Source organism: Gadus chalcogrammus, chromosome 21, assembly GCF_026213295.1.
Source record: "Gadus chalcogrammus isolate NIFS_2021 chromosome 21, NIFS_Gcha_1.0, whole genome shotgun sequence".
Taxonomy (NCBI): Eukaryota; Metazoa; Chordata; class Actinopteri; order Gadiformes; family Gadidae; genus Gadus; species Gadus chalcogrammus.
The window spans coordinates 6535600-6558371 of NC_079432.1; the positions used below are offsets into that span (position 1 = coordinate 6535600).

Here is a 22772-nt window from a genome sequence, read left to right on the forward strand (position 1 = left end):
ATGAACACTATTAATTTAACATGAACACCATTAGTAAACAATTCCATTAGTTAACTTTTAACTGAGTTAATGCTTATTACTGTATGAACTAATGTTAATGAATAGTTAATGAATCTACCATTATTATAAAGTCTTAACCCCTGATATGCCTCCCATACGGTGCCAGGGGTGGGAAGGACCCCCTTTGTTTTACCATCGGTGTAACACGGTCCACTGATGCAGTATGATCCACGTGACCCGCTCACCTCCCGGGTTTTCCAAGCTCGGACCCGTATCCCATTATACCCTGCAGCATTTACAGCAAAGCATGTGTTGTTCTACGCTCGAACAATGGCAGCCTGATAGACATACACCGTACAGTATGGGGCTCAGTCAGGAGGGAGGTCACTTTTTTTATCCAGAGGGAGGATGAGAGGCGAGAAGGCACATTTCTGTTTGTCGACTTGTTAAAAAGTACTCCTTTTAATGCAGTGGAAAGAGGGCACCTGTACTCCTCATTCTACTCGGAACATGTACTGAACCAACGGAGGAGGAATGTAATTTAGCCAATTCTTATCAGATATCCAAACCGACTGTATACTGTCCGGGGGTTTGGGGTATTATAATCATCACCCCAGCCGGTAACAGTTGACCGGCGTAAGAGCTAGCCTCCTCATTTGCCTATTAGTGCCCTCTGACCTCCACCGTCGTCCATGCGTTTGTGAAGTGGAGCTTAACATACTGGAGCATGATACATGGTGACGGGAGGAACCTGAGCGGGGGTTCAAGTAATGTGTCTTTAGTTATTGCCTTCTCCTACTCTTCATTCTTCATGAAACTCCTTCAACTACTTGCTGTCCGAAAATAGGCAAACGTGGATACAATTTAAAAAAAAAAAAAGAGACTGACCCTAAAAACACCTCCTTACTGGAACCGCTTATGGGAGTTCTATTTGAGACGTTTCTTTTCCGTGTAAGACGTGTATAACGTGCAAGAGAAAGAGAGATGGACGACAGGAACTGTAAACCCTGTAAACGACGGGAACTCTAAACCTGACTTGAACTAAGCGAAAAACCAAAGGACACAGAGAAAGAGAGAAACGCAGAGAGAGAGAGAGATGGAAAAAGTTTTGTGCTTGCAGGGCCATTTGAACGGTTAGCTGTCTACAACTTAAAGCCTTGACTCATCCACTCATCCTTTGGCAGCCAAAAGGGGGGAGGAGGAGAGAGAGAAGGGTGGAGGACACCGTCCGCCTCAACACGTGCCGAGGGTCCGGTTGCATTGCCCTGGCCTTTTCTCGGCACACTTGTCCCAGCTGGTCGAGGGTCAAAGGTTGCGACCCATGGCACAGTGAGCCGAATGGGTTCATGATGAACCTGGCCTGTATTTCCAATGAGAGAAGTCATCTGTGTGACTCTTAAGTCCAAGTAGCATCCGACAGCTAAAAAAAGCGGCTCTTTGGTTTTCCTGAAGACTTGATGCTATTGAAGAGGGTTAGTGGAAAGAATACATCATCTTTTGTCAGTCAGACGTATGCAAGCGTGGCCATGAATATTTCAACAGACGTTTCAGCTCTTCAGGATGAGGATGCATCCACAAAAACATCTGTGAATGTCGATCACACCCAGTTGAATCAAAATGATCACTTTCCATAAATGTATAGATTGAGGATTTATCCTCCCCACGGTTTCAACCCTATTGCAGGAAATCCATCTGGGAAGATTAAAAGAGATGCCATGAGATTCTGCCAGGAATGGGGAGAACCACTATGTGTCATAGCTCTCTCAATATGGCTCCTCCCTCCTAGGCTGGCCGTCCGTATTTACCTGATGAATCACACCGGGGGATGGATGGCTTCAATCCGTCCAGCTGCCTTCAGGAGTTCCCCGGGAGAGGAGGGAATCATACCTGGGAAAGGTATGATCTTGAGAAGTTTTAATAAACAGGATATTACATTTTTTCTCTGGAACCCCCCCTCACATCACACATAAGAAACTCTGCCTCACTCCCGACATTCAAAACCCAACTCCAAACCCACCTCTTCAGAGCACCTGAATGGTACCCGTGCTTTAGATCGGACCTTACACCTCTAGTCTGGCCTTTTCTTCCTTCAATTTGTGTCCGCCTAGTCTCACAAACCAGTCTGCTGCCAACAGACAAGTTCAAACCTGGATGAACGGGGCATTCGTAATTGATTGGTGACCATAAACTCGGCCAGCAGTAGCAAACTGTAAAAAAAAATTAGAAAAGTGTCTGTAAAGGTTTCAAATCAATACTGATGGGACTGGCCACTGTACAAATACACTTATTAAAGTCCCCTCTGAAAGCTTCATCCACGGGAATTAGCTTCTACCATCAAAAATCTCTGTAAGTAAACAGGAAACTAAGTGTAACTCCGCCCCTTGCATATCATGGATTACCGGCCCTGGCTCTGTGTCGTCTGACCCCAAAGGTTCTGCTCTAACATAGCAGGACTTTCAGATCCCAGATGAGTATCCACCATACCACTGATATTAAGCATTTTGAGCATGCTGATGTATGCGTTGATGTAATTATTAGTACGTGAATGAAACATGTATTTATGTATGTTACACGTCATGTGGCCTAATATGAATATAAACATAGTTTCAAACCGAATCACAGGCAAAAGAGGGACAGACACGCAGGCAGGCTTGACTTTATTTTACTCTCACTACAGTAGTTTAACTTTCTCTATCAACACTCCCCCCCCCCCCCCCCCCCCTCCCTCCAACCAAACTGCACACACACACACACAGACACACACACACACAAACACAGACATACACACACACACACCGAGCCAGACGGGTCACGCGGTGGTTCAGTGTGAATGTTATCGAGTCCCTTTATCAGTGTCAACGGTGGAGGTCATTGGGGGGATAATTTATATAAGATTGGTTAAGGGGGGGGGAAGAGGCTGATACGTCACACAGTCTCTCCCGTTCGCTCGTTCTCAATCCCTCTCAATCAGTCCTACTCCATGCACAGGCCCTCCCCTCTCGCTGGGAACACTGGGAACACTGGGAACACTGGGAAAGGGGGAGACGAGGTGACCAGGAGGACGGAGCGGGAAGGGGAGGAGGAATGCTGCAGACGAGAAGAGGCTCAAGGGATATTTGTAGTACATATTATATATATATATATATATATATATATATATATATATATATATATATATATTAGTGTGTGTATATATATATATATATATATATATATATATATATATATATATTAGTGTACTCAGGTATGCACTTGTTGGTACAGGTCCAAATACACAAATAATTCTGCAATATCTATAAATTATAAGAAGGTATAACTTAACTGCATATATTAAAGGCACTTCATGTGATAAATGTGGTCATCCCAAAAGTGATACATTATCAACCGATGCAATACAGGGAAGAACGATGAGGAAACAAAACCATTGAGGAAGATGTGTTGGTGGGTTTTCCAAAAAGAAAAAAACAGTTTATTGTCTATGTGTCATGGGGCGGGGAATCAAACTTCTGATCCATCCAATGGACTGGTTCCAGTTACGTGTTAGTATACATGTGCCCATTAAACAAACAGGGATGGTGATACCTGCACTACAATATCATCCACAGATGGTAATGAGGGGAGGATGTTTTTAGTGCCGGTAACATCTCATTAAAGGGTGTGTGTGTGTGTGTGTGTGTGTGTGTGTGTGTGTGTGTGTGTGTGTGTGTGTGTGTGTGTGTGTGTGTGTGTGTGTGTGTGTGTGTGTGTGTGTGTGTGTGTGTGTGTGTGTTGCAAGATTCTTCTCGTCATAAGGTCAGCAGAAAGAGGGCTCAACACAACTGTCAGTTACACAATGTATATCAGCGTCCCCCAACACAAATACAAACACACACACATGCACACACATATAAACACACACATAAGTATAAACACACACACACACACACACACACACACACACACACACACACACACACACACACACACACACACACACACACACACACACACACACACACACACACATAAACAAAAACACACACATAAACACACACACAAACACAACCACAATGAGTCAGCAGAAATCAGAGCTTGGTGACACAGTTGATGAACCCAAATGTTATTCTTCAATTAAACAGAAGACATACAGTATATGGGGGCCAGGAAACGTCCTCCAGCCTGGATCAAGCGTCGAGACAGCAATAAGAAAACGCTCTTTCATGATAGTTTCAGTTGTCCTTTTTTTTTTGTCCTGCTCGTTCTTTTATTTGCTTTATCTAATTCTTATGACCTTGTTCTCTGCCTTCTCCCGTGTTCCATCCGATTTGATATTCGAGGGGTCATAGTGTAGGCCTATGTAGAGATATGGCGAAGATTTCTTTAATCATTACAGGTTTTTAAAAAACTTTCTAAAAACGTAACAATTTATTGGTTTTCCAGGTGTAGGCCTACATTGTGGCGTTCCCGAGCACCGGCAGAGGGCATCAAAGCTTTGAGCGAGTCGTGTGATAAAACAGATTTCTCTGAAGAGAATGTAGCCGGTTCTCGGGAATTCGCGTGAGCACAATAAGTGGTAGGATTAGGCCACTTGTTTGGTCGAGATTGTTCACCGTTGTGTTATTGAGTTTGGATTAATACCGTAAGTACAACAGACGCGCGGAACACGGCGGTATAACAGTCGCGCGTGTTCATGAAGTTCATTCAGTTCATCACACAACTGCGACTATCGCAACAAGACCCCATCGGGATAAGTACAACACACGGGTCTATTACTGAATCTTTAATTCCTCTCCTTTAATTAGCGATGCCTCTTTTTTCTCACAGGTGGCCCATCTGTGAGCCCATACAGCAGACCCTTTTTCCAGATCACACAAAGCTGCCGTCTGACCGCAGCCGACAGTTGCGCACAGAGGTACCGTATGACTGCTTGAGCGGTGGATGAAACATAGCCCGGCCTGCGTTCCAGGACGCACGCACGCAGTATACGTGTCCGAAAACACGGTCCACCTTATTGAAGTGCGTATTCCGTTGCGTAATTCGTCTTCTTTTACTGTCATGACACCAACGGATGTGGGTCTAGTCTGGTTCGTGTTTATTTTTTAAAACGACACTCACGTGGCTGGCTGTGTTTAATTGCAATGTATATTGTTGTAAAGAATTTGCTCTGTGATCAGGTATGTTTTGCGTTCCTATACTATTATTTGCCCACATAGGAAAAAAGTAGAAATGTCCATGAATGAACAACATTTAACCCACGAGGATGGTATATTTTGGACCTCAATGAGAGCATAATACAACACCAGATATTCACCGATAAGATTCAAATTCACAAACATTCGGCCCTTTGAGGCTTTGAATTCGTGGTTTACAGTAGCCTCGCGCTGTCGATCACCTGTCAAGGCGGTATGACAGATCTCTGTGAGGATTTGAAATAGACCGAGAGCAAGCAAAGGGCACGCCCATCTTGAGTTTTAGAGCCAATCGCAGACGTTTCGCGGAACGTATCATGGAACGTATCATTCCATTCAGCTCCAGAGTCTGACAGCGTGAAACGGAGCTGGTCGATTTTTTAAGTTAACGGAGAGAGAAGACACTGCAAAGGGGCTGCGCAAAAAGGAGAGCCAAGGAAAAAAGAAACACAGGGTTTGAGCAACTTGGGCAAAGTTTGGACGGATATTTTGGCACAATACGACGACTCAGCATATCTGTACACACGTTCAAGGAGTTCAAGTTCCAATGGACAGGCATTTGGAGACGCTTGACGCACTAAGCATGGAATTATTTCTGTAATGTGGATTGCTATTCCCCTTCAAGAAAATGATAGTCTGCTTCAGAACAATGTGAAAAGATATGCGTCCTGGATTCTCGTGTTTCTGGACATTTTGAAAAATATTGGCAACAGTTGAAAGGAAGGCATGCGCAAAGGATTTGCCCCAAACGTGGGACCAGATTTGGACTATCAGTCACCGGTTCCTTATTTAGAGACCTTTTAGCAGTTCTATTTTTGTTATTATTTGAGTTCCACACTTCATATTTGTTACAATTACCACATTGGTTTGTTGGATTTTCAGCCGTCATCTGCCATTGGATTTTCAACCATGAACTTGATTGACAGTTTGACGCTATTATTTTTGACGCTGTCAGTTGTCAAGGTGAGTTAAGATGTCACAGCATGAACGTGGGCACTGGACACTTCGTCTCACTGAGAGCAATATATATAAAGAAGTATATATATATTTGAATATCTGAACAGGCCTATTTACGACTAACGTCCTTGTTCAACTTGATAGGTCATTGCTTGTGTTTAAACAACGCATTGGGTTGATTGCGAGGCCTGCACTGGACCACCTTGGAGATACTGTTACAGTTTAAAGGCGCAGGACAACATTCTGAATTAGCCAGAACATGTGAGCAAGTTCACGACTGGCACAAGCGCGAATCAAAACGGCCAGAGTGTAGCAGCGTGCACACTGCAAAGTGTGCCAGCCCGTGTACCGAGGCATGCACTTTCTTTTTTACTTCAAACGTTAGCCACATCGAAAAGCCAAAAAATGCCGGTTCCCAAAACCTTTCTCAGAAGTTTTGGACTGTTTCATTGTTGTGATCGAAGCTTTCAGAGGAAGCCTTAAAACGTGCGTGTAGTCACACGCTCGATGACTGAACTCTTTAATAATTGGGTGAATTGAAGTCAGAAGGAAAACTATAGATATACACTTGAGATACAATGAATATTAAGTTATAATGCGTTGTATTATGTATTGCTTGCGGTTTAGGCTATGCTTCAGTAGCCCAATAGTAGACTGTCATAATGCTGGCGTTGGATTATCGTCACTCAGCCCGTTAGCAGCTTCGCACCGGTTTCGTTTATAAGACCTCTTTAGAGCAGGCAACAGCGTTTTGAGCACACAGAGGTCGGGCCCTCTCACGCCACCAAATGGGTGGAGATTTCAGATGCAGTGACGCTTATGATTGGACTCCGTGGACTGTTGCGTTTTTTTTTAATATATGATACGACAAATAGGGAATGCTTGTCATTTGGCTTCTAGTTTATACCAGCTCAGATTCTAGTTGTCATTGTTGTGCGTGCGTGTGCGCGCGCGCGTTTTTGTGTGCGTGTTAATCACTGCGTAAAAGCGTGTCAAATAATTAATACTGTCCTCTCGTTGCACTTAATTGAAACCATTATGTATGACGTCAGTACAGTCGTGTAATATGGCACGCAATACATATTTGCGTCATCAACTATCAATACAAGATAGTAGGTCCACCTCTCTTGGGAAAGTTGAGAAATCCCCGGGCGAAGGCCTATGTGCCCTAGGCAGACACACAACATCTAACATCGAACTTGTTGTGTGTGTGTGTGTGTGTGTGTGTGTGTGTGTGTGTGTGTGTGTGTGTGTGTGTGTGTGTGTGTGTGTCTTTTTTGTTCCTGCAGAGTGCCCACATACCGAGAGAAGAGGGGAGAGGTACAACCGACGGTAGGTGTTCAATGATGCACCGTGGGAATACAATGTTCATTGGGTTTTGATTCTGGCTCGGCGCCATGCGCCATGCGCTGTTGTGTGAATCACCTTTACAATTCTAGCACTACTGTCGCCGACTGGTGGACACCCGTGGTAGTTTGTTCTCCCCCGTCTGTGTGCATTGTGACCACTAACTGCAAAAGTGTTTCAGCTCTTGCAATCGCTACTTACATGTATTTGTATTCACTTTTATAAGTCAATTATTATTGTATCCCATACTTTAATTTATGAACACACCAAGTGTTGGACAATTCAGTGGGTGAGCCACACAATCCAAATCCGGGGGCTTCTTTTTGTTTTGTAATAGTCCATAGCAATAGCGTGTGTCATGATAAGTGAACCCTGGGGGGGAGAGAGAGATATGTGCTCTTCTTTGGCATATCATAGTGGTTCTGAACAGCCTATTTCTGCACAGAATTTTCTTTTGATAAATAATTGAGAGAGATGAGGTTACACAGTGTGGTAAAGTTACATATAAAGAAAGAGGATTGGGCCTTGGTGTGCTTATTTAAGTGCGTACTACACTGTCGGCAGCATAGGGAAAACCTTTACCTAAGTTGACTTGATGTGCTACCGGAATGATCAGCGTGTGTGTGTGTGTGTGTGTGTGTGTGTGTGTGTGCGTGTGTGTGTCTGTGTGTAGGCTACACTTCAAAGATAGGTTATAGGCAGACGAGAGATAGACAGACACAGCCAGAGTAGAGATAGACAGACACAGATCTGCAGCTTTCTTTCAGACAATATCTACTCATTAGGATATGTATCTAAATATATATATATATATATATATATATATATATATACATACAGATTATGCAATATATATTTTATATATGCTGTATATATAATACTGCTCCACCCCTTGTCTCTCCACCAGTCGTCCCCTTCATGGAGGTGTACAACAAGTCCCAGTGTCAGCCGCGGGAGGTGCTGGTGGAGGTGCTGCACGAGTACCCCGAGGAGGTGGAGAACATCTACATCCCCTCCTGCGTGGTGCTGCGGCGCTGTGCCGGCTGCTGCAGCGACGAGAAGATGCAGTGCACCCCCACGTCCAGCCATAACATCACCATGGAGGTGAGCGGCTGCCGGCCTCCCCTTGCTTTGGGTGGAGGAGAGTGTCTTCAGGGTGGAGGAGAGGACCCTTTGAACCGCCGGCCACCTCTTTGTTTTGTTTTGGGTGGTGTTTTTTTTTTTTAGTTTGAACCGTTCGGCCGGCAAACATACTTATTTGTTTCGTAATGGTCTGACGTCTTGCCGAAGGATAATTCGGATTAGTAGCGATGAGGAGGAACGTAGGGGTTCTGTGTTGGGATCCGTCGGAGCACGATTTGATCGTGGCCATGTCGGAATCGCCTGACGTCCCTGGCAAAGGTCGTAGAGCAGCTTTGTGGATTACATTTTGATGTTAATGTTTTCTGATCATTCTTGACATGCATTTTTGAATCAGGGAATACTATGATGGGGGGGATTGTGTTTTAAAAATAGTCCAAAGGTAAAAATTTCCATTTCATGTTGAAGTTTGACATGGAAGGACACAGTGTACCGCAAACCTCACTCAGTATGTCATAGGTGAGCTGTTGGCGTGACCGTTCCTAGGGTTTTCATTGGATTATGTCTCGAGGTGGTTTAGATTATAGCTAGACACCTTCCAGATGCCAGCTGTACTTTTACTGTCAGTAAGAGCAGATATTACATACTTTAGGCGAGATGAGGATTTCTTGTTGTTTTAGTATTTCTCCTTCATTTCCCTCTGTGGTCTTTCCATTCCTTAGTCTCTATGCCGATATCAGTAATTGCATTTTAGAGCTGTCACTCACCACCGATACATCTGCCCCCACAAGTGAGAGTTGGACCTTTCAACCCAAACTTTGTACCTCTGTCTGTCAGAACCATGGAACAATTCCAGTCAAGACTGGCAAGCTAATCAATTTCAAAGGCAGAAGTCCTGTGTAGTTAATACCCAACCAACCCTTGATTTTGTCCTGCAGTGTCTTTGTTCAACTCTTTCCTCTTTGTTTTTTTATTCCACAGATTAAAAGAATAAAACTGCACAGGCAGCAAAATAATTCATTTAAGAGTTTTGCAGAACACATCGCATGTGAGTGCAGGTAAGAAACCCGCAACACATAAAAACACATATTTATATATATAATGTATGTTTATTGAATTATGAGCTGAACCTGCTAAGGTGCTGTGCTACATAATCCTTTGTTTTCATTCCATGGCATGTGGAGGTATGTTTCAGCGCTTGGTTGGTCAGATAACGTTCACTATTGATCGCTGGTCCAAGATAAACCCATTGAAAAGCATCTCACCCTCAGAATGCCCTCCAACGAATGTCTCTCAGTTTGTGTTGGCGAGACCAAACGATTAAACTACTACGCCTCGTCATGAGTCACTTTTGAGCTGTGAATGGGAATGGGCTCTATTGGCCCATAAGACAATAGCCTAGCAAATGAGGCTTTGTATAATACAGTGGCTTCATGTGGCTAACAAAGCTCACAGGTAAGTCATTTAGATAGACATTTTAGATAGCATAGCTTCCTTACAAAAAAATAGCTAAACTCTTTAGCCACATGTATGTATTCAGGTAATTTATAATTCAGCTGGATATGTTTTAACAGTGGCAAACAGATTTGGTCATCATTTATCATCAATGCGCGATGCAGAAATCCTGTTTATTTATTTGTGCGTGCGTTTATTTCAATATCACCAGAGTTAGCTAGAAGCTAGTTAGCAATAGCATCTGCCATTCCCGGGCTAGGGCATGTACATACCAAGAGCCACAAACATCTCCATAAAAGACCTCAATACATGAGGCCTTTATTGAGAAAACAATTACAATTCCATATGCTCTATGCATTCATAGTTCTGAATATGTATGACCACGATTTTGCATATTCATCCGTCAATTTATCAAGCCAATCCAATACTTGCCAGCTCTCCTAACCGAGTCAAATGGAAAGCGTTCAGAGTCTGTGTGACCTTCTTAATAATACGTGTTTCCCAACACTGTTGGCTTGCCAATGTGTCCAGGGTGCCAGCGAGTTATTGCTTCACAATCTATTACCCACACAGAGCAGACCTGACAAATTGTGTGTGTATGTGTGTGTGCATGTGTGTGTGTGTGCGTGCATGCATTACAACACATGATTGATGACAATGAAACAATAGATTTCATGCACTTCCTCTGGTTTACTATCTGAAAGTGTTCGCTTTAGTTGTATCTTTTTTTTGTCTCATGTTTGTTTTTGTTTTTGTGTCTGACATTCCACGTGAAACCTATCCCAACACAGACTGCGAGTATAATAGAGTCAATCTAAGATTGTGTAATTTATCAGAATGCACACTGTGCAATATCGTTTTAGCTAAAATGAGGCTGATAAAATCATGGTTCAAGTACCTGTGTCTGCCAATCCACAATCTTAACGCTCCACTAATCAATGTAACTCATTGAACACACAAATTGTGAACACTTGCTATGAAAAGGCTAATTTATCCATGTCTTAAAAAACAATAATGACATATTCATTGATAAATATCTTTTGTCGATGTTTGGTGGAAATCCGTTCGCTAAATCTTAGTTGTCCACAACAAAAATCATAAAAACAACTAACAAGCGGCCGCACTTGTTAGTTGTTTATTTACAAGATTGTCTTTGGAGCTTTGCTTTTCCTGTCTGGAAAACAAAATCAAGGACCCAAAGACATAATGGATGACATAATATGTCAAAAGCAAAGCACCTTTGCTTGTTTTGAGCAGCGAGAGTGACAAGCGTGTTCTTCTCAGTGCTAATCTTGATATATATCTTGTTTACTGGAACACAATAAGAGTGTGTGATGTAACATCATCCTGCTTTTATTCTTGTCTTTCAGACTGCTAAAGACAGAAGTCATAGAGCAAGAAAAGTGAGTACATTACGTATTTTTTATGAAGATCCATTATATAAAAGGCTTTCTGGTTTTTCTCCTCTTATAATTGAATTCTTTACTTTTTCCTGAGTCACCGTCATCAATTTTATTGCTTGCCCGAATTTGGCAGCATTCCAAACCTATTCCTGGCTCGACGGAAATCTTTGTCAGCCTCTTACCGTTGCACACACACACACACACACACACACACACACACACACACACACACACACACACACACACACACACACACACACACACACACACACACAGGCTCTCGCTCTCTCTCAAACATACAAACACACACACACACACACACACACACACAGGCTCTCTTTCACATGCACACACAGACACAACCACACAGACGCACACACACACACACACACACACACACACACAACCGCACAGACACACACACTAACACCCCACACACAAATACACACACACACACAAATACAGGTTCTCTCCCTCACACACACACACAGACACAACCACACAGATATCACACACACACACACACACACACACACACACACACACACACACACACACACACACACACACACACACACACACACACACACACACACACACACACACACACACACACACACACACACACACACACACACATATCTGTCACCAACAGGGAATTAAATTTCAGGTCATTGATAGCTGATAAGATCTTTGTCCTAGCTTTAGTTTAGTTCCTGTACACCTTTGCTACATTTATCTTCTTGTTCTATCTAGCCTGACCGTTTAAGGATCATTGAGCTGTGGGAAACCGTGTAACAGTAATGACAACCAATTGTACCTGTTTAAAGTTAAGCATCTCCCACTTAACGTGAATGTACATATTCCATTTCATCCTATACACCATACTGATGGTACTCCTGATGTTTATCAAATGTGTCCATTTCAAATGTGTTACATCCATTACAGCAGGACTATAGATTGATTTATCTAGTGTCTTCATTAACAAAATCGGAAACCGTCTTTACATCCATGTTAAAGAAGTCAAAAAGCCTTTAAGGCCTGTGGTACTCCATTGGCTATTATGAAATCTTCTCTGTGAAACTTTTAGGAAATTATTTTTAGGTTCCTCCTAAATTCACTTGAAATGTTGAAAGCCTTGCTCTAGGCCCGGTACCTTTCCCTTCGATCCAACACATGCGGGGTCAATGAACCTTCCGTTCTCCTTTTCGCAAAGTTCACATTTCTAAAGCCGGTTGGACAGCGTTTTATTTCCGACCTGGCTCGTCGTATAGATAAGCCTGCACTTTCGAGACCCTTCCTTTTTAATGCCATCTTAAACATTTACGAGTCGGCTCTTTTGCTTTGTGACGCTGCTGGCCTTATGGATGTTCTCGGGGTCATTCAACCTCTGTTTTTTGCTGCTACTACACTCTAAAGTGTTGTCTAACATCGGAAAGCCCTGGCAGAGAAGTGGCCCCCCCCCCCAGGCCGGGGTTGATCCCAGAGTCAGTGCGCAGTCAAGCAGTGAACAGATAGTTAAACAGTTTGACTGAGTGACCATACCAATGTGACCAATGTGACCCCTTACCATTGATCTGCCCTTTATGTGCAAGATGGCCAGAACATCAGCTTCTGCCCTTGAAAGGCCAAGCTTTCCTTCCTTAACTCCGAAGGCCAGCTGCTATATGCTCTTTCCATGGCTTGTTTGGAAGCAGTGTTCATGACCAGGACGGTAAACCAGCCTGGAATTGAGACTTTGTGCAAGTGCATTCAAATTCAGTGGCAGTTAGAAAATGTATTACATTGTGTCTTACTGTAAATTGATGACCACATCATGTAATAATGCTTTTGGGGTTTCGAGATGATTCCAGAATATAGTTCCAGGGCTATAGTTATGACGGCTTTGTCCTGGTCAATTTGTGACTCCCGACAGCTAACTACAACCAATGACTGAAGAATGACTACAACTATAGTATAACTTTCTATGGCATTGTTTCATTAGAATAAATAATGTATGGTTGAAAACATACACTATTTAGCAAAAGAGCAATCTAAAAATACTTGACAAATCATTCCATAAATAACGAATGCTAAACTGCTTAAAAACGTTAAACATCATTAATCTAAGGACCACCACTGCTTCCCTCCATTTTGTAACATCCACTGAACCCTTCATGTCTTGCCAGTTTGAATCGTGGTAAGGTATCACTCCACTTGCTCTCCTCTGCATCTCAGCTCTCTCTCTCTCTGCGTTGTCTGCTGTTCTTCCTTTCCAGAAAGCCCAAAGGAAAGCGTAAAGGCCAAAAGAGAAAGCGAAAGAAAAACCGCGACCTAAAGAATCCTGACGTGTACGTCAGCTCTGCCTTCTCGCCGTACCTACACCTGAGTGTGGCGCTTCTCATGATTAAGCTTACCTGGGAAGAGGTCACAAGCTCACTCTGATCAACGCCGTTCTAATCCACGCATTGACAAGCAGCCTTATGCAAATGCTTTTTCCCAGAGGTGTCATCGCAGGAACAACACAGCTACTTTTATGTACCAGGGCCTGAATGGTAGACTTATCTTCGCTAGTGTGGACCACTACCCGAGGAGGAGAAATCATATTTGGTGTAGTGAGCGACTTCTGTGTTTGTGTTCCACCGGGACTCCCCTGGGAAAAGGATCTATTAGCATGACGATTGGTGATGGTGTGAACGTCAAACCCACTCACTAATCTTGTCTCGTCCAGTCATCCGTCATTCCCACACACTGCCACCATAGCGATGTCTCATAATCAACCCGAGGTAAAGTGTCAGTGAACCCAAACTCGCCTTTGAATGCCAATACGTCTACTGATGATCTTCAACATGGTGACCTATGCCATTTTGGCACTGTTACTAAAAAATATAGCGTAATTCCGAAAAAGGTGGTGTAAAATCCGATGCGTTTGCCTCTGCCAACCAGTTTGTTAACCTTCCACCCTGCTCCGAACTCAAGTCCCGTTCTTTTTCGTGGCGTCCAAGTGGCTTTTTCGAAGGAACTTGGACGGCAGGACCTAGGGGCACCAATTGGGGTACGCCAATGCCAGAGTTTTTAATGACATGAGGAGTTCTGTGTGGGCAGCGGTTGATGTTGATGGCCGTGTCCAAGAGAGGGTTAAGCTTATCGGACACTTATCGTGCAACCCCATGGTGTGTGGCCCATTTTATTTGCAACATCGCTCAGTATAACGGTCCTACTCAGAGATGTGGACTAGCTTAAAAATCGTATCACAATGTTGCCATTAGCAGGAACCTATTGGGGTTTTAATCAAGATGAAACGTGGGGTTCACTGACACTTTAAGATATGTCGGCTAAGCTGGGGTACGTTTTCTTTTGTGTTGTATGTGTTGTTTGTTCGCAAAATGAAAACGCAATACTAACATCAAAAGTGTAATAACTTAACAAGAACATCTTCTGGGCTCCAGCACCACTAACCTGCAGCATGTAACTGCATATTTATAAATCCCTGTCTTCCTCATTGGTAGAATATTAACCAGGCTCAAACAGAAGTAGAAAAGAAGAATACACTTTTTTGAATTGTGCGCCCAGCTCAGCACCTTGTACCAAGGTGTGTCGTGTATCCAGATATGTCTCGTCTCGTCCAGATGCACCTTGTATCCAAACCGTATTTGCGTAACTTTCACGCCTGGCATCTAGCATGAAAAGGAAATCATCCCCTAATTTCCTCTTAAACAGAACTATGGTGGACAAATTGTAGTTTTACAGCTTACCAGCATTAAGCCTACTGCTGCCAATAGCATTCTGAATAAAAGTGTAATTTATTTTGACGTCATGCAAGCATACTGTCTCAGGGCTCTCAACCTGTTTCCAGCGATCAGATATTGCATCCCAATATGTGAATAAAAGTGCTATTTGCAACACCAGTTTCTGTAGCACCTGGTCAAAATCCAGTCAGCGACGGACAGTTGGATAGCATTAGACAGAGCCAGCCAGTTTTGAAATATGCAAACATGACTAACCCTTGCATATGTTGAGACACAGGAAAGACGCACATATACATGTATGTATTCTCGCTTCTCCAATCCTTGAACTGTACTACTTCCTTTACCCCTCACAACCACTTTCACAACCTGTTTATGGATGCGCGCACATCACGTCTTTCTATTTCCTTTGGCTTAAAAAAACAGATGGGAAAAATCGGAACAGGGCTGGACATTGATGTTTGTTTGATTTTGCTGTAACAAAGTGAACATTTAAATCTCTGTTCTGACTTTCATCGTATTTCCAACACCACGGTAGAAATTAAGCTAATGAGCCACTGGATGGTTAGAGAGTCTAGAAGAAGCTACAGGGGCATGAAACACCTCATAGCGTCCGAACATACTGTATGAACCAATGGCCAATAGAGAGAGAGTCAGGTTTAGGGCTGCAACTTATGATTACTTCCAACTGTAAATTATTCTCTAAAAGTTGAACCCAAGTTCTCAGATCCTAAAGTCCAATTTGCTTCCTTTTTCGGAAAAAAACAGTTGAGGAAGACAAAATCTCAGAATGATCTGAAACAGGGTATTTTGGATCTCTGAAGCTCCCAGCTCCACGTGTTTAGCCCTTGGGTTGGATAAATGTCTGAAACAAGTCATTTTCAATAAATCTCAATTCATCTTGAACTTGAATTGCTGGTCAAAGAATCGAAACGCAAGCCGAGATGGGATATACATGCACATACCTTATATAGAAGTAGCTGACAGGAACCGTGTACAGATAACCCATAAGGAATCCACCAGCATGGCTTTGCACCCCAGTGACTCCAGCTAACCCTGTATCTGTGCTGGGATCTCCTGGGTTCGCTGTTGTGTCTTCGGGGCTTTGCTATGTCTGCTAGCGGTCTCCTTTCTCCGACCTGTTCTTTTCATCCTCCAATAACAGGTTTCATTGCTGTTCTATCCAACATGCTGGCGTTTTTTTGTTTGTTTCGCATGCGATGTGAAGATATGACAGATAACTCGATGGCCTTTTTGATCGTTTTTGTCTTGGTCGTTGTTTTTGTTTTTTGTTACGATTGGGAGGGGGTTATGTAAACCAGAACATTGTCTGGAGGAATTAGTTATTGTGTTCCACCTTTGTTGTCTCCATTGGTTTGAACCAACATAAGAGTACACAGGTAGGAAGGCCTTTTTTTTTGTTAAATGAAGTGGTGATGTGTCCGCCGTGCCAGGGATGGCAGAACGGCGTCCATTCCTCAGGATGTACGTTTTCCCTCTCCTTGTACGGACACAAAATAGTGTTTTAGATTGTGTTTGAAGATCGTGCCAGCATTTGTAATCCGAGCCAGCTCTCTTGTTATCTTCCTAATCTGAATCTGTTTCTTTGTGGAACGAGTAACACTCCTTCATAAGAATTTCAATAAAATGAGAACTTGTATCATTGTGAAACAAACAGAACATTGAGTCTTCTTTATCAGATTTGGATTGCCTTACCCATTGGGCTCAGAAGGAAAACTGACTTGCCTTTCAAACCAAAACCAAAACCATACTGTAACAATTTCTAATTCATCCAGTGCTTTGATGACCTCTTTTATAACCATATAAATGTTGGTGGACAACTGTATACACACACACACACACACACACACACACACACACACACACACACACACACACACACACACACACACACACACACACACACACACACACACACACACACACACACACACACACACACACACACACACACACTTCGGTGGGGTGAGTTGCAAGATGGCGTGATGTTTGACGCATGCAGTTTCTTCCCCCTCTTCTGTATGTGTGGGAGCGGCCTTTTGTTACACCAGCTTGACGTCCGACACCGCAAAAGACACACACACCTCTCTCCAACTAACACATAAAGCTTAAATATGGCTGGCTTTGGCCTAGCGTGTTTCACAGTTATAATCCCTCCCTCTCTATCTCTCTGTTTGTGTTTCTCGCTAGTGTGTGCGAGCCGTGCTCAGAGAGGCGAAGGAAGCTGTTTGTCCAGGACCCTCGCACCTGCCAGTGTTCCTGCAAGCACACAAACGAACACTGCAAAGAGCGCCAGCTAGAGCTCAACGAGAGGACCTGCAAGTATGTCCCGGGGCTGCATGTGTGTGTGTGTGTGTGTGTGTTTCTGTAATTGATTTATAGGGGTTGGATGGGGTTGTAGAAGTAAAGGGATGATTATGGTTCCACATCGACGCAACGCTAGGACCAGGCAGATACTTCGATGCAGTCCTTACCCGGTTTTGGTTCTGCATCGGGTTTCAGTGAGTGGACTAATCACAGCCCTTGCTTCTCCTCCGCCTCGACGCAAGGTTACAATTTTTGGGAGGCGCACGTCCGGCCCTTGCGGTGGACACAAGGAGGGTCCGCAAGGACGTAATGGGTCTGTAAAACCCCTTGCGTTGCGTTGACGTGGAATCATAACTAAGCCTCTGAGGTGACTGTGGGACACACCCAGCCAAAATGTTTCTGGGTGAGAAAAGCACCTCAAAGTCTGGATTCTACCTTTAGGCATCCCGGACCCTCATGCAATTATTCCTACCTGCTACTTAATCCCATGTATCGAGAAGAGATCCCTTTAGGTCGAGGTTGAAGTTGAAAATAGAAATGCAGCCATTAAGTTTTCTCTGTACCTTATTCAGTCCAGATGGGAAATTAGGGAGTTTATCGAATTGCAATGTAGTTCCACTTAGTTTAGTATCTTATTTCCAGAGTCCGGACCATCCACTGCACTTAACGTGTTTTCATTTCCTTCTACAGATGTGACGCACCCAGGAGATGAGACCGGAGCACCAAATGTTCAAGATGAAGGAATATTTTTGAAATATTTCACAGCACAGCACTTTGTCTTTTACCCGTAAATTTGCGGAAAAGGTTTTTTTTTTTTCTCTGTTGAGAGAGCATTCCCCCTGGACTGACCGCCTGAGAGCAACCGAAAGGGACTGAACGGACTGAAATCTCTTGCCGTCGCATATCTGTGTGTAAATACCACGATAAACAATACATCATTTGTATGCTGCTAAGAAAACAAATAACTAGACCTATCCGTTTTTTTTGAAGATTATAAAGAAAATGGCCGCTCTTCTGCATTATATTTGTAACGAGGCTTTTAACAGACATTCTGTGGTACGCCGGTTCATTTTATGCAAATTCCTTCACTGGATTAGAGGCTACTGTAGAATAAATTTCGATCATGAATGACAGAACATGGTGAAACTGAGGAGCATGTGGGAGCGCAATCATTCAAAATGGCGGATGATTTGTTTCTTTTTGTTTCTGCGGTACAACTGTCGCTAGAACCGTCCGCTCAGCACCGAGAGACAGTCGGGGATCTGTGCCTCAGAGTGGACCGAGCCCTTATGAAGTTATGGAGCCTGGCGTGGATTATGAATGATGCTTTGCCAATGGTTGCTGTGTAGGTAAACGCTACACTAAAGAAGATCATTTGGAGTGCCATATACTTTTAAAGGGAAGTCTGTTATCATGAGAGCATTTACTGGCACATCCAATGTGAAAACCACTGACAACATCCACCTATATATATATATATATATTGTAGTTTTGATTCCATTTCGCAAAACTGTGTGTTCACAAAAACGTACTGAGAAAATCTTCTTCAAAATGCTTCTTAAATTATTTGTTTCGTTGTTTCGTTGGCACAGAAGACGGTACATTGGGTGGGTGACCAGACAGTCAGGTGGCTCTGAAGTTGTGACGTAAATGCATCAACAACAATAACAGATCGTCTTCTCCATACTGTACATACTTTATATTCCTTTATGCCATAGTCCATCGTAGATAATTTATATTGCTATAGAGTATTTTTTTCAGTATTCCCTCTTCTACCTTCCCATATTTAATTGGATCTATTTATATATGCAGTGTTATGTACCGACGGTCCCCCCCTCCCCTTATCTCCCCATGTCTGTGAGGTCAGTCATGGCTAGCATGGAGACGCCATGCTTTTGTAGAAAAGAAAAAAACAACATGTTAACATTCCCTCCATGAATCCTTCGTCAAGATGGCGTCTGTTTTTTGTTTGTCACTCATCCAAGGGTGTGGATGCGTTTTTGGTATTTGAAACGTGTGTGCGTGTGTGTGTTTGTGTGTGTGTGTGTGTGTGTGTGTGTGTGTGTGTGTGTGTGTGTGTGTGTGTGTGTGTGTGTGTGTGTGTGTGTGTGTGTGTGTGTGTGTGTGTGTGTGTGTGTGTGTGTGTGTGTGTGTGTTTGCGTGTGTACGTGTTTGTGTGCATGTTGAAAAAATATCAAGCAATGCTTTTAAGTTGCCCTCAACACCCTATTGGACACAAGCATAATCTACTGTTAAATTCTGCATTTAAATATTATGAAAAAGCAAAACTTTCGGATTTGGATGGTGGAAAAAAACAAAAAACGGCATAATCCGTACCACCAGCCATTTAAATTAGGGTCATAATGTTTTGATTATTTTTCATTAACATTAACATGTTTGTCTTTGTCTATGTAAAGTAGTACTGCATATTTATTTTCAAATTATATTGTTTTATATAAAATAAGAAGAAGGTTGCTATGTTTTATTGTGACGGCTGCATTTTTAAGACAATAAGTCGCATATAGGTCTGATTGTGGTGTTCGTTAAGGCTAAAGTGATAGGCCTGTTGTATCATTAACTGTTACATCAATGTATTCTCTAGTCTCACAATGTGTTCACAATGTTTTGAACCTGAACTGAAGAACACTGAGAGGTTGCTAAATCGTTGGCCATGTTTGTTTTGAAACAAATTTCCACTTAGCCGTACATGCTAAATGCTTACTGATGGATAAGCCACTGGAGAGGGCTTTAATGCCACTGTGTTTAAGACCCGCTTCACTGACTCTTTATGTGCACCTGAATATGTAGCAAACCAAATCCCTATAAACCGTGGGCCCCCTTCACTCGGCAAAACACTCCAAAGAATGCCATAAACCACATAATCTGTGGTTTACCAAGAGCTAGCTAGTGCGCTAGCCATAGCCGCGTGTCTGTGGCTATGTAAACGTTAGCTAACCTTGGTCAGCGAGCGTACATGGACTTCACTGTTGATTTAGCAAGTCTATCTCTGCACACACATAGAGTGGAATGCTTATCCTATTGATTAATGTGACACTCAGTGCCTACGATTTGTTTTATGCCCAACCAACAGTGATGTTAATGTCAAATCGAATAGTTTATATCTAGTTTTATTTCATAAATGATCAATTTGACGTATTCTTCGTAAAAGTGAAGCAAGAGAAAACACAACTGAGAGATTTAATTTCATGAAATGAATAAATTTGACAGACAATTAGGTAACTAGGCCTACATTCACAATGCTTATTTGGGTTGTTTGTGTGGGATTTGTGTATGTGATAGAAGGTTGAGTTGCATATTTCTTGCAGCCTACCCCTTCCCTTTCATCGCTAACTTAAAATAGCCTACCTTTTCAAACGTGAACCAAATGGCACCTCAACACTCACCATACACCAACACCATACCTCCTCTCGGCACGCATCACTTTCATCAACCCGTTTGATCAATGATGAGTGCTCACTTAATCTCAAATTGGGGCGCAGTATGGTAGCCTGGTTTATGTTAAGTTATGTGCTGCATTATGGGATTCAGCGTAGGCCCCTATTCTTATCCAACACAGTCTCTTGGGAAGCTCGTTTCTCGATTGTCACGTAAATAGGTAGTTTACTTTTCTTGTTCAACAAGTTAGAATATCGATGATTTCAATTCCTCTATGTATGGCCTTTAGACAGAAGTTGTGTGTTTTTATTAATCAGCTTTTTCTTTGGTGAAGTGAGCATAATGGAGGAGCTGAATGGGGCGAGTCATTACATTGGTGTTTGTTCCCACTGTGTAGAGCGTCGTGTGTACCGAGACATCAGTGGAATGAAGAGTTGTGTGTGTGTGTGTGCGTGTGCGTGTGTGTGTGTGTGTGTCAGTCAAGGTCAGAAGTTAAGTGGGACTCATGGCATTTTCGAAATCAAGATGACGTAAAATAAAGGGTTAACTTCTGTATTTTACTCTGCATTTGCAAAGAGTTGTATTTCCCAAATGTTTTCATGGGAGTCATTGCATATTGGTCCGTCATGCAACATAGACAAAATAAGGTGTTACCGAAAATTTGATATAATGGCCCCAAAAGTATTACATGGGGGCCAAAAAAGCCCTTGTTAAAATAGTTAATTTCCTATCGTGTGTGTGTGTGTGTGTGTGTGTGTGTGTGTGTGTGTGTGTGTGTGTGTGTGTGTGTGTGTGTGTGTGTGTGTGTGTGTGTGAGAGAGAGAGTGTGTGTGGGGCAGTAGGAGCTCATGACGCACTCGAAAGAGCTTGTCCGGTAATGGTGTGCAAATCATCCCATGCTGATGTAAGTGGAAAGCGGGAATCAGGAGCCACGGTAGATGCTACTCTGTGTGATAGGCTACTGCTGCCCACTCACGCATACTACTACGGCTTTAAGAAGACGTCCGGTCTATATTTACCTTACGGTTCGGTTCCCTCCCTCGTGACACTAGACGGAATCCTGGACGACTCACAAGGTAGACGGGGAAGAGAGGGAGGGAGGGAGGGAGGTAGAGCAGCAAAAATAGGAGGAATCGGGAAAGAAGATTGCTTATCTCTTGCATCACTTTCTTATCCTCGTCATAAATCCTGACTGCGGTTGGAGTGTGTGCGCGCACGTTTGTGTGTGTGTGCGACCATTGTTTGCGTGTTTGCATGTGTGGGTGAGGTCGAGCAACGGATAGAGAAAGTGTGTATGATAACATACCCGGTGGGGTAAGCCCCCGTTCCACGTGGATCATTGTCACACACGCTGCGTTGTTGTACCAGCTCTTGCCGCTGAGCTTTGGAGTCGCGGGTGCTGTTAGCCTGGGGTATGTGGGTATGTGACCGGGGGGGGGGGGGGGTTTCTGTGAATGTGGATGGTAGCCAGACTGGAGGATATGGGAGCCGGACCTGGCTGAACCCACTCACCTCACATGGGGCGAGTTAGTACAGCTTACACTCATTACCACCGCATTACAACTCGGTGTGTGTGTGTGTGTGTGTGTGTGTGTGTGTGTGTGTGTGTGTGTGTGTGTGTGTGTGGCTCTGTCCTCATCCTTGCTGCCCATGCCTCCTGCGTGAGTGATTTAGAATGGCAGGATGATGTGGGAGGTTGATGAAGGTGCGGACTAGGTTGTAGGTTGAATCCACAAGTACAGTTGTTGGTTTAAGATTTCTCAATGAGCGCTGATGCTACGTTACGGCCCGCCGTTACTATGGGGAGGTGTTCTCACCAATGACTGATAATATGTGGCTCGGTGTGAGAGGATTGGAGATACCGTTATTTTGAAGCTCCCTGGACTCCACCCAAGGCAAAATGCCTGACATTT

At 43.3% G+C, this 22772-nt stretch overlaps 1 protein-coding gene across 3 annotated transcripts in view; it reads left to right on the forward strand.

Annotated features, from left to right (window-relative positions):
* Nucleotides 1-21665, forward strand: part of vegfab (vascular endothelial growth factor Ab) — a 63564-nt gene extending 41899 nt beyond the window's left edge. Inside the window, exons 4-12 of one of the 3 annotated variants that reach the window (XM_056580788.1) lie at nucleotides 1787-1896; nucleotides 4804-4891; nucleotides 7415-7457; nucleotides 8380-8576; nucleotides 9534-9610; nucleotides 11378-11410; nucleotides 13669-13740; nucleotides 17347-17478; nucleotides 18154-21665. In XM_056580788.1, the coding sequence (XP_056436763.1) occupies nucleotides 1826-1896; nucleotides 4804-4891; nucleotides 7415-7457; nucleotides 8380-8576; nucleotides 9534-9610; nucleotides 11378-11410; nucleotides 13669-13740; nucleotides 17347-17478; nucleotides 18154-18175 (735 nt within the window). In that variant the 5' untranslated portion in view covers nucleotides 1787-1825 and the 3' untranslated portion in view covers nucleotides 18176-21665. Of the gene's footprint in view, nucleotides 1-1786; nucleotides 1897-4803; nucleotides 4892-4943; nucleotides 6132-7414; nucleotides 7458-8379; nucleotides 8577-9533; nucleotides 9611-11377; nucleotides 11411-13668; nucleotides 13741-17346; nucleotides 17479-18153 lie in introns of those variants that run through there. The other 2 variants (XM_056580789.1, XM_056580790.1) reach the window with 2 other exon arrangements.
* The last annotated feature ends 1107 nt before the right edge of the window (nucleotides 21666-22772 follow it).